We start from the raw sequence: 12823 nt of genomic DNA on the forward strand, positions 1-12823 counted from the left end.
GTGCGTTCGATTCCTGCTCATGGCCAACATCAGCGACGATTATCTGAACCGGTCCCGAGCCTCCCCCTAGGTCGACTCAGCCTCAAATGAGTAGCTGGTGCGGTGTGTAAACATCGCCACTGGGGAGACAAAGGCGGCCGAGCGTGGTGCTGGCCACCCACCCCCTCGTGTGCCGTGTCGGTCTTCATAGTCTGTTAAGGCTACACGGGGAATATTTGTCTTTGTGCATGTGTGAGCGCATTCACATGTGTGCGTGCATTGTGCGTGCGTTGTGCGTGCGTTGTGTGTGCGTTGTGCGTGTGTGTGTTGTGCGTGAGTTGTGCGTGTGTTGTGCGTGTGTTGTGCGTGTGTTGTGCGTGTGTTGTGCGTGTGTTGTGCGTGTGTTGTGTGTGTGTTGTGCGTGTGTTGTGTGTGTGTTGTGCGTACGTTGTGCGTGTTGTGCGTGCGTTGTGTGTGTGTTGTGTGTGTTGTGCATGCGTTGGGCGTGTGTGTGTTGTGCGTGTGTTGTGTGTGTTGTGCATGCGTTGTGCGTGTGTGTGTTGTGCGTGCGTTGTGCGTGTGTTGTGTGTGTTGTGCATGCGTTGTGCGTGTGTGTGTTGTGGGTGTGTTGTGTGTGTTGTGCGTGCGTTGTGCGTGTGTTGTGTGTGTTGTGCATGCGTTGTGCGTGTGTGTGTTGTGCGTGTGTTGTGCGTGTGTTGTGCGTGTGTTGTGTGTGTTGTGCATGCGTTGTGCGTGTGTTGTGTGTGTTGTGCATGCGTTGTGCGTGTGTGTGTTGTGCGTGTGTTGTGCGTGTGTTGTGTGTGTTGTGCGTGCGTCGTGCGTGTTGTGCATGCGTTGTGCATGTGTGTGTTGTGCGTGTGTTGTGCGTGTGTTGTGGGTGTGTTGTGTGTGTTGTGCGTGCGTTGTGCGTGTGTTGTGTGTGTTGTGCATGCGTTGTGCGTGTGTGTGTTGTGCGTGTGTGCGTGTGTTGTGTGTGCGTTGTGTGTGTTGTGCGTGTGAGTGTGCGTGTGTTGTGTGTGTTGTGTGTGCGTTGTGCGTGTGTTGTGTGTGTTGTGCGTGTGTTGTGCGTGTGTTGTGTGTGTTGTGTGTGCGTTGTGTGTGTGTTGTGGTGTTGTGCGTGTGTTGTGTGTGTTGTGCGTGCGTTGTGGTGTGTTGTGTGGTTGTGTGTGCGTTGTGTGTGTGTTGTGTGCGTTGTGCGTGTGTTGTGTGTGGTGCGTGCGTTGTGCGTGTGTTGTGTGTGTTGTGTGTGCGTTGTGTGTGTGTTGTGTGTGTTGTGTGTGTTGTGCGTGTGTTGTGCGTGTGTTGTGTGTGTTGTGTGTGCGTTGTGTGTTGTGTGTGTTGTGCGTGTGTTGTGTGTGTTGTGCGTGCGTTGTGCGTGTGTTGTGTGTGTTGTGTGTGCGTTGTGTGTGTGTTGTGTGCGTTGTGCGTGTGTTGTGTGTGCGTGCGTGTGTTGTGCGTGTGTTGTGTGTGCGTTGTGTGTGTGTTGTGTGCGTTGTGTGTGTGTTGTGCGTGTGTTGTGCGTGTGTTGTGCATGTGTTGTGCATGTGTTGTGCGTGCGTTGTGCGTGTGTTGTGCGTGTGTTGTGCGTGTGTTGTGCGTGCGTTGTGCGTGTGTTGTGCGTGTGTTGTGCGTGCGTTGTGCGTGTGTTGTGCGTGTCGCTCGGCGAGTCACCGGTTTTCCGCGACGCCGCCGATCCGGGCTTGGAGAGGCACGAGGCGACGCCCGAGCGGCTCCGCGCCGACGGGACGCACGACGCCGAGCCACAGCCCCGGCTCCACGGCGCCCGCCGCTCGGCTCCCGGCAAGGCCGCCGGGTCGAGGCTGCGCAGGGGCGGGAGGGCGGGCGAGGGAGCGGTGAGACGGTGAGACGGTGAGACGGTGACAGCCGTCTTGGGGCCACCGCTGACTAGGCGAGATCACCGAACTCCACCGATGTCTCCACCGATTGGCGCTAACACCGCCGGTTACCCGACTCATCGGGTAACGTAGGCAGAGTTCCTTTGCTTCTGTTCCCACGTGTGCCGCTGGACGGGAGGTGCGGGCGAGGTTTGGTGATGTCAACCGCATCATCGTCGTCATCATGATGTGCTGCGTTACGCCGGGCGCGGCACGTATGGGGGGTTCTGCACCTTCAGGGGGCTCCGCTCACCGACCCTCCCGGCTCCACTCACCGACTCTCCCGGCTCCACTCACCGACCCTCCCGGCTCCACTCACCGACCCTCCCGGCTCCACTCACCGACCCTCCCGGCTCCACTCACCGACTCTCCCGGCTCCACTCACCGACTCTCCCGGCTCCACTCACCGACCCTCCCGGCTCCGCTCACCGACCCTCCCGGCTCCGCTCACCGACCCTCCCGGCTCCACTCACCGACTCTCCCGGCTCCACTCACCGACTCTCCCGGCTCCACTCACCGACCCTCCCGGCTCCACTCACCGACTCTCCCGGCTCCACTCACCGACTCTCCCGGCTCCACTCACCGACCCTCCCGGCTCCGCTCACCGACCCTCCCGGCTCCACTCACCGACCCTCCCGGCTCCACTCACCGACCCTCCCGGCTCCACTCACATGTCAGATAGGAGGTCGGCGTCGGCGCGCGGTGAGAAGCGGCCGCTGTCCGAGGAAGGTCGATCCTGCGACCTCCCGCTCTCCGCCAGGATCTGCTGCATCAGCTCCTCGTCTGCGCACACCGCAACACACAGACACGAGAGTGGTGGGTGAGTGAGTGAGTGGGTGAGTGAGTGGGTGAGTGGATCAGTGAGTAGATGTGTGAGTGGGCGTGTCAGTGAGTAGGTGAGTGTGTGAGTGGGGAGCGGTTGCGTAGCAGTTAGCGCACTGCGCAATGAACCTGGCCACCCGAGTTTGATTCTCCCTCATGGCCAATACCAGTGACAATTACCTGAACCGGTCCTGGGCCTCCCCTATGTCGACTGAGCCTCAAATGAGTACCTGGTGCAGTGTGTAAACATCACCACTGGGGGGACAAAGGGTGGCTGGGCGTGGTGCTGTGCCGGCCTCGCGAACAGCACTTGCCCCAACAGTCTATTGAGGCTATACGGGGGATCTTTGTTGTTGCATGAGTGGGTGACCGAGTCTGTGAGCGAGTGAGTTGTTGTTATCGGCAGTGTGGTGGTGGTGGCGGTGGGTGGAGGAATCGACGATCGTGGTTCGCCCGGACCGAACACCGCTGCGGTAGCGACTGAAGATTGACAAGGGAGCCGACGGACTCGGCTCCCTTGTCGAGCGAGCGGAATGCAATTCGGTGAGCGCGTGTTGGGGACATGCCGGGCTCGGTGGCCCGCTCACCGGCGGGCGTGAGCCGGCTGTCGCGGGCGGAGGAGTTTGCGCCGCGCTCGGAGCCCGACAGGGAGAGCGGCTCCCTCTCCGACGACGACGCGAGTGACGCGTCCACGCGGAGGCTGCGCGATGCCTCCGCCCGCCGCAGAGACGGCCGTGCCGCGGGGCCGGCGGTCGTGGGGCCGGCGGTGGTGGGGCCCACCGCTACCGCCGACGCCGCCACCGCCGCGGTGGTGCCGGTGTGGGCGGCGTGAGTCGCCAGCAAGTCGGGGAGAGACTTGGGACCGGCTCTGGAGAAACGTAAACGCGCGCGTGTGTTTGTACGTTGAACTTCTTTAGCACCGTACATTGCCAATCATGCTCATCTGAAGTGCAGTGTTGAGTCTATGGGTAGTGGTAGTCTATGGGTAGTGTTAGTGTATGGGTAGTGTTAGTCTATGGATAGTGTTAGTCTATGGATAGTGTTAGTCTATGGGTAGTGTTAGTCTATGGATAGTGTTAGTCTATGGATAGTGTTAGTCTATGGGTAGTGGTAGTGTATGGGTAGTGTTAGTCTATGGGTAGTGGTAGTGTATGGGCAGTGTTAGTCTATGGGTAGTGGTAGTGTATGGGTAGTGTTAGTCTATGGGTAGTGGTAGTGTATGGACAGTGTTAGTGTATGGGCAGTGGTAGTCTATGGGTAGTGTTAGTGTATGGGTAGTGGTAGTCTATGGGTAGTGTTAGTCTATGGACAGTGTTAGTGTATGGGCAGTGGTAGTCTATGGGTAGTGTTAGTGTATGGGTAGTGGTAGTCTATGGGTAGTGTTAGTCTATGGGTAGTGTTAGTGTATGGGTAGTGTTAGTCTATGGGTAGTGTTAGTCTATGGGTAGTGTTAGTCTATGGGTAGTGTTAGTCTATGGGTAGTGTTAGTGTATGGGTAGTGTTAGTGTATGGGTAGTGTTAGTCTATGGGTAGTGTTAGTGTATGGGTAGTGTTAGTGTATGGGTAGTGTTAGTCTATGGGTAGTGGTAGTCTATGGGTAGTGGTAGTGTATGGGTAGTGTTAGTCTATGGGTAGTGTTAGTCTATGGACAGTGTTAGTCTATGGGTAGTGTTAGTCTATGGACAGTGTTAGTGTATGGGTAGTGTTAGTCTATGGGCAGTGTTAGTCTATGGGTAGTGTTAGTCTATGGACAGTGTTAGTGTATGGGTAGTGTTAGTCTATGGACAGTGTTAGTGTATGGGTAGTGGTAGTGTATGAGTAGTGTTAGTCTATGGACAGTGTTAGTCTATGGGTAGTGGTAGTCTATGGGTAGTGTGAGACGCAAAGACACGACAATAGTGGCATCAGCAGGTTAACGCCGCTACTCACGAGATGACGCTCTCTTTCCTGTCTTGGTAGTTCTGGAGGAAGAGAGAGAGAGAGAAAGAGAGATTCTCGGTCACAACTCATTTGGCGTTTATCGGAGCGACGTGCGGAGGAAACACACAACCAATCGGCAGCACCCGTCCTCATGGACACACACACACACGGGTGCAGTGCACGACAAAACCCCCCTCTAGCACCCGATTAGTGTGGCTAAGGCGCTAGCAGCGGGGGGTGCACACGAGAGGGCCGTGTGGAATGAAGTCGAGGCGGATGTGGGGGTCGAGAGAGACGGACATGGGACAAGAGAGCCGGACGTGGGGTACGAGAGCGACGGACATGAGAGAAAGAGAGATGGACGTGGGGTACAAGAGAGAGAGAGACGTGGGGGTCGAGAGCGATGGACATGAGACATGAGAGAGAGCCGGACGTGGGGTACGAGAGAGAGAGAGACGTGGGGTACGAGAGCGATGGACATGGGACATGAGAGAGAGACGTGGGGTACAAGAGAGAGAGAGAGACGTGGGGGTCGAGAGAGATGGACGTGAGGGTCGAGAGCGATGGACATGAGACATGAGAGAGAGAGAGATGGACATGGGGTACAAGAGAGAGAGACGTGGGGTACGAGAGAGAGAGAGACGTGGGGTACGAGAGAGAGAGACGTGGGGTACGAGAGAGAGAGACGTGGGGTACGAGAGAGAGAGACGTGGGGTACGAGAGAGAGAGACGTGGGGTACGAGAGAGAGAGACGTGGGGTACGAGAGAGATGGACATGGGGTACAGAGAGAGAGAGACGTGGGGTACGAGAGAGAGAGACGTGGGGTACGAGAGAGAGAGACGTGGGGTACGAGAGAGAGAGACGTGGGGTACGAGAGAGAGAGACGTGGGGTACGAGAGAGAGAGGCGTGGGGTACGAGAGAGAGAGACGTGGGGTACGAGAGAGAGAGACGTGGGGTACGAGAGAGAGAGACGTGGGGTACGAGAGAGAGAGGACGTGGGGTACGAGAGAGAGAGACGTGGGGTACGAGAGAGAGAGACGTGGGGTACGAGAGAGAGAGACGTGGGGTACGAGAGAGAGAGACGTGGGGTACGAGAGAGAGAGACGTGGGGTACGAGAGAGAGACGTGGGGTACGAGAGAGAGAGGCGTGGGGTACGAGAGAGAGAGACGTGGGGTACGAGAGAGAGAGACGTGGGGTACGAGAGAGAGAGACGTGGGGTACGAGAGAGAGAGGCGTGGGGTACGAGAGAGAGAGAGGCGTGGGGTACGAGAGAGAGAGACGTGGGGTACGAGAGAGAGAGAGACGGTCCGAGCAGGACGTATGACCGGCCTCCAAGTCGGGCAGCTCCAGCATGGAGTCGCCGCCCTCGGAGGCGTCCACGTAGGCATCGATCTCCAGCACCTCCAGCTCGCAGCTGTCCACGTGCTGCATCGAGATCTACACACCGTGCACACACCGTGCACACACACGCACACACACACACCGTGTACACACACACACACACCGTGCACACACACACACATGTTAACACATGCACACACACACATGTTAACACATGCACACACCGTGCACACACACACACCGTGCACACACACACACCGTGCACACACACGTTAACACACACCGTGCACACACACACCGTGCACACACACATGTTAACACGCACACACCGTGCACACACACATGTACACACGCACACACCGTGCACACACACACCGTGCACACACACACTGTGCACACACATGTACACACACACACACCGTGTACACACACATGTACACACGCACACACCGTGCACACACACACCGTGTACACACACATGTACACACGCACACACCGTGCACACACACACCGTGCACACACACACCGTGCACACACATGTACACACACACACACCGTGTACACACACATGTACACACGCACACACCGTGCACACACACACCGTGTACACACACATGTACACACGCACACACCGTGCACACACACACCGTGCACACACACACCGTGCACACACACATGTTAACACACATACACACCGTGCACACACATGTACACACACACACCGTGTACACACACACACACCGTGCACACACACACACATGTTAACACATGCACACACACACATGTTAACACATACACACACCGTGCACACACACACACCGTGCACACACACACACCGTGCACACACACGTTAACACACACCGTGCACACACACACACCGTGCACACACACATGTTAACACGCACACACACCGTGTACACACACACGCACACCGTGTACACACACACGCACACACCGTGCACACACACATGTTCACACACACACAGTGTACACACACACACATTGTACACACACACACCGTGCACACACACACCGTGCACACACACCGTGCACACACACACCGTGCACACACACACATGTTAACACGCACACACACCGTGCACACACGCATGTACACACACACACACCGTGCACACACGCATGTACACACACACACCGTGCACACACACCGTGTACACACACACACACCGTGTACGCACACACACACACACACCGTGTACACACACACACACACCGTGTACACACACACACAGTGTACACACACACCGTGTACACACACACATTGTTCACACACACACAATGTACACACACACACCGTGTACACACACACACATTATACACACACACACCGTGTACACACACACACACCGTGTACACACACACACCGTGTACACACACACACGCACACCGTGCACACACACAGTGTACACACACACACACCGTGTACACACACACACAGTGTACACACACACACACCGTGTACACACACACAGTGTACACACACACACACATTGTACACGCACACACCGTGTACACACACACACACCGTGTACACACACACGCACACCGTGCACACACAAAGACACCAAGCAAAGCCCTTCGACAGGCCGGCACCTGGCTTCTAGACTTCCGGAAGACGAGCGAGATGATGACGTAGACAGGGAAGGAGAGACAAGCGGTCACCATGCCAACCGCCACGTCGCTCCAGCCCACGGACAGAGACTCCGACACCGGGACTCTGCTCACACACACAAAGACAAAGATCCCCCGTATAGTCTTCGACAGACTGTAGGGACAAGGGCTGGTAGCAGCGCTTGTGAAGGCTGGCACGGCACACAAGGGGGTGGGTGGGTAGCACCACTCCCCGGCCGTCTTTGTCTCCCCAATGGCGATGTTTACACACCGCACCCGCTAGGCAGAGTTGACCTAGGGAGGCCCAGGAACGGTTCAAATAATCGTGGCCGGTGTTGGCCGTGAGCGGGAATCGAACTCGGGTAGCCGGGTTCGTAGCGCAGCGCGCTAACCGCTGCACCACCCCTCCCCACTCACATAGGCACACAACCACACAACCACAGCTCTAACCGCACACACACACACACGTATGTTAATCTGCTTTCGAACCGTACGTAGCCAACCGTGCCAATTGGAGGTGTGGAGAAGGACAACAAACTAAACACAACAACAAGAAGCAGTTCTAAAGAAACTCGTTCTCAATGAACATAATTTAAAATTGCACAGCTCCAACGGCTATCCTGACATCGGAAGGAAGGGCGCGTTCCAGACGGACGCGTGAGCGCGTTCCCCACGCCCCTCACCTGGCCCCGGCGACGGCGCCGGTGGCGTTGGAGGCGACGGCGCCGTACCACACGGCGGAGACGCCCAGGAAGGCGGCGAGCAGCAGGGCGCAGGCGGAGACGCGCTGCGCCCGCGTGAAGCGGCTGCGCGCCGGCCGGTCGAGCACGGAGAGCCAGGCGTGGCGCTCCGACACGCCGCGCTGCAGCTCGCCCACGAACACGCGGCCAAAGCGGCGCAGGTCCTCGGGGCCTGCGAGCGACACGCACCGCCACGCGCACACAAAGGTAACGTTGCCGCCGCCACCGCCGCCACCGCCGTCGCTGGACTGTTGGGGCAAGTGCTGTTAGCTGGCCGTGTGAGCGAGTCTGAGAGAGTCTGAGCAAGCGAGAGCGAGTGTGGGCGAGTGTGGGCGAGTGCGTGTGGGCAAGTGTGGGCGAGCGTGAGCGAGTGTGAGTCAGCAAGAGTGAGTACAAGCGAGTGAAAGCGAGCGAGTGTGAGCGAACGTTCATGTGTGCAGGCGAGTGTGAGCGAGTGGGAGTGCAGGTGAGTGTAAGCGAGCGTGGTTGAATGCGGGTGAGTGTGGGCGAGTGTGAGCGAGTGTGAGCGAGTGTGAGCGAGCATTAGCGAGTGGGAGTATGGGCGAGTGTGAGCGAGCGTTAGTGAGTGTGGGCGAGTGTGAGCGAGCATTAGCGAGTGGGAGTGCGGGCGAGTGCGAGCGAGCGTGGGTGAGTGCGGGCGAGTGTGAGCGAGCGTGGGCGAGTGCGGGCGAGTGTGAGCGAGCGTTAGCGAGTGTGGGCGAGTGTGAGCGAGTGTGAGCGAGCGTGGGTGAGTGCGGGCGAGTGTGAGCGAGGTGTGAGCGAGTATGAGCGAGCGTGGGTGAGTGTGAGCGAGCGTGGGTGAGTGTGAGCGAGTGTGAGCGAGCGTGGGTGAGTGCGGGCGAGTGTGAGCGAGGTGTGAGCGAGTATGAGCGAGCGTGGGTGAGTGTGGGCGAGTGTGAGCGAGCGTGGGTGAGTGTGAGCGAGCGTGGGTGAGTGCGGGCAAGTGCGAGCGAGCGTTAGCGAGTGCGAGCGAGCGCGAGCGAGCGCGAGCGAGCGCGGGCGAGTGCGGGTGAGTGCGGGTGAGCGCGGGCGAGCGTGGGCGAGCGTGAGCGAGTGCGGGCGAGTGCGAGCGAGCGTGGGCGAGTGCGTGAGCGAGTGCGGGCGAGCGGCGCTCACTGGCGGCGAGCACGTCCCTCTCCACCAGCCCGTCATTGCGCTGGTTCTCCACCGAGAGCCAGTCGTCCAGGATGAAGCCGTACGTCTTGCCCGTCTCCAGCTCGCGCACCATCACGTGCCGCACGTGCCACGCCGGGCTCAGCCCTGGCGCGACAAGGCGGTGGCGGCACCGCACGCGCTCGGTCAGGCCGGGCCCTCGGCGCGATGCGACGGCGTCTCGCGACGATCGTCGCCGGCGTCGGTCCGCCGTGACTTCTGCCGTACGTGGCGTTTCGCCGTGCGTGGCGTTTTGCCGTGCGTGGCGTTTCGCCGTGCGTGGCGTTTCGCCGCGCTGGTTCAGCGAGCAACGCGGGCTCACACGTCGCTCGTCACTGACGTGAGCCGTAGCCGGGAAGCGAAACCCGGTGTGCGCGTGTGTGTGCGTATGTGCGTGTGTGCGTGTGTGCGCGTGTGCGCGTGTGTGAGTGCGTGTGCGCGTGTGTGTGCGTGTGTGCGTGTGTGCGCGTGTGTGTGCGTGTGTGCGTGTGTGCGCGTGTGTGTGCGTGTATGCGTGTGTGCGTGTGTCAAGATCGGCCTCTGTGGAGGAGGCTCGTGAAGGACGCTACTGGGCAGTTGGAGGCAGTCGCCCTCCAGCAACAACGGAGGGCGGAGGAGCGACGCTCACAACAACGAGCGGAGCGCCGGGTGGCTAAAGCACAGCAAGTTGGCACAGTAGGGGGCACAGGTGGTGCATCAGCCAGTCATCTCGGTCATCTCAGTCAGTCGACCCGTGGCACTTGCTGGGTCTGCCCCGTGACCTCCTGCCAGCGGGCGTTCGACACTTCACGTGGCCTCAAGGTGCACATGGCCTGGCACAAGCGTCGTGGCGAATGGTGGTTGTTGTTGTTGTTGTATGTGCGCGTGTGCGCGTGGGGTGGAGCGAGAGTGTAACGGTTAGCGCTACGCTGCGCCTCAAGGTGCACATGGCCTGGCACAAGCGTCGTGGTGACGTCACCGCCACTTAGTGGCGAATGGCGGTTGCGCGTGGGGTGGAGCGATAGTGTAACGGTTAGCGCTACGCTGCGCTACGAACCTGGCGACCCAAGTTCGATTCCTGCCCATGGCCAACACCGGTGACGATAATCTTAACCGGCCTCCCCCCTAGGTAGACTCGGCCTCAAATGAGTACCTGGTGCGGCGTGGCGTTGCCCACCCACCTCCTCGTGGCGGCCTTCATCGGTTAGCCCCAAACAGTCTGTTACGGGCTACACGGGGTGGGGGGGGGGGGGTCTTAGCCGTTGTTTGTGTGCGAGTTGGCGCGCGGGTTACCGGTGTTGTCGTGCCACACGCGGATCTTCCACAGCCGGCCCAGCCGCAGGTGGCACGCGATGTGGAACACGTCGGCCGCGTTGCGCCTGAAGGCTCCGTCGCGCGCCAGGAACCGAGCGCCGCTCTTCTCGCGCCCGTACAGGCTGATGCCCACGTGCGCCGTGGTGCCTGCAACGCACGCACACACGTGACAGCACGCTCGTGACGCACGCACGTGACGCACGCACGTGACGCACGCACGTGACGCACGCACGTGACGCACGCACGTGACGGCACGCTCGTGACGCACGCACGTGACGCACGCACGTGACGCACACACGTGACAGCACGCTCGTGACGCACGCACGTGACGCACGCACGTGACGCACGCACGTGACGCACGCACGTGACAGCACGCTCGTGACGCACGCTCGTGACGCACGCACGTGACGCACGCACGTGACGCACACACGTGACGCACGCACGTGACAGCACGCTCGTGACGCACGCTCGTGACGCACGCACGTGACGCACACACGTGACAGCACGCTCGTGACGCACGCTCGTGACGCACGCACGTGACGCACGCACGTGACGCACACACGTGACAGCACGCTCGTGACGCACGCACGTGACGCACGCACGTGACGCACGCACGTGACGCACGCACGTGACGCACACACGTGACAGCACGCTCGTGACGCACGCTCGTGACGCACGCACGTGACGCACGCACGTGACGCACACACGTGACAGCACGCTCGTGACGCACGCACGTGACGCACGCACGTGACGCACGCACGTGACGCACGCACGTGACGCACGCACGTGACGCACACACGTGACAGCACGCTCGTGACGCACGCACGTGACGCACGCACGTGACGCACGCACGTGACGCACGCACGTGACGCACGCACGTGACGGCGCGCATGGAACCGAACGTCGCCGGTGGCTGGGAATCGAACGCAGGTCACAGGGCTCTGTTCGAGCGAGCGGCGGCTGCTGCTGAAGGGCTGGACGTCTGTGAAAATGATCTTCGAAGCTCAACGGATTCCTCCAGAGTAAGTAAAGATTCTGATTGCATACTAAGAACAAAGATCACCTCCCCCCCACCCGCAGAAATGAATACGTAAATGACGAGAACAAAGGATAGCACGAGAAAAATTCTCATCACAGAAAAAATGAATTAGGTAGTAAATATCTCACCACCGCCGCGCCACCATGCACTTAACACTCACCGAGCCCGGTTGCCGACACAGCCGACCCACACTCACCGGAGCCGTTCCCCCATGCGGTCTTCACCATCACCTCGTACTTGTAGCGTCCCTCGGGCCCGCACAGCGGCACCACGCCCACCCGCCTGATGTCCACCAGGTCCATCCGCCGCGCCAGCAGCGCCACCACGAGGTAGGCGCCGCACAGCGCCGCGCACACCAGCACGGCCACCAGCGACAGGCTTTCCAGGGTCTGTTAGCGGCGGGTAACCGTGGGGCCGTATCGTCGCGCCGGGCGAGAGATCGGGAGAGAGACGAGAGAGACGGCAGGATGAGTCTCGGGGTGCGGGAGCCGGGTGGGTGACCTGGGTCAGCCCCAGATCTCGACGGCGACAGCAGCGAACGAAGTCGGAGCAGAAACACAACGACCGGCAAATGGAAATGAAAGCAGCAGCGACGACCAAACGGAAATCGGAGCAGAGACGTTAAATTTAAAACCGCGCACGAACATAAATCCATATTAAATTGAATGTCCATCACAAAAGTTGAACATATCGCTTTCTATACAGGATATGTGGCTTTGAAATATAAAAAAACGCGCGTGAGATACGACGTTTCAGGCAATGGGCCTTTTTCAGAGCCCAAAACGTCGTCACCCGTTACATAATTTTTTATGTTAAGGCCCCACAGCTTTATTAGTGACGAAGCTGTTGCATTGTTAATGATGTTGTTGTTGTTGTGCTTGCGCATCACTGCCAACGCAGCAGCAGCAGAATCGCCAGAACGAATTAATACAATAATTATCATTGTCATCGTCATCATCGTCATC

At 59.1% G+C, this 12823-nt stretch overlaps 1 protein-coding gene across 6 annotated transcripts in view; it reads right to left on the reverse strand.

Annotated features, from left to right (window-relative positions):
- PKD1 (polycystin 1, transient receptor potential channel interacting) overlaps positions 1–12823 on the reverse strand; it is a 79515-nt gene that overhangs the window by 12165 nt on the left and 54527 nt on the right. For all 6 annotated transcript variants that reach the window (XM_061577050.1, XM_061577049.1, XM_061577051.1 and 3 more), the window contains 10 exons: positions 12055–12247; positions 10799–10966; positions 9491–9634; positions 8297–8525; positions 7596–7719; positions 5970–6077; positions 4647–4678; positions 3305–3585; positions 2567–2678; positions 1672–1820 (listed from right to left, as the gene is read on the reverse strand). In XM_061577050.1, coding sequence (XP_061433034.1) covers positions 1672–1820; positions 2567–2678; positions 3305–3585; positions 4647–4678; positions 5970–6077; positions 7596–7719; positions 8297–8525; positions 9491–9634; positions 10799–10966; positions 12055–12247 — 1540 coding nt within the window. The remainder of the gene's footprint in view (positions 1–1671; positions 1821–2566; positions 2679–3304; positions 3586–4646; positions 4679–5969; positions 6078–7595; positions 7720–8296; positions 8526–9490; positions 9635–10798; positions 10967–12054; positions 12248–12823) is intronic.

Source organism: Lethenteron reissneri, chromosome 63 (assembly GCF_015708825.2).
Source record: "Lethenteron reissneri isolate LAM-NWPU_2019-01 chromosome 63, ASM1570882v1, whole genome shotgun sequence".
Taxonomy (NCBI): Eukaryota; Metazoa; Chordata; class Hyperoartia; order Petromyzontiformes; family Petromyzontidae; genus Lethenteron; species Lethenteron reissneri.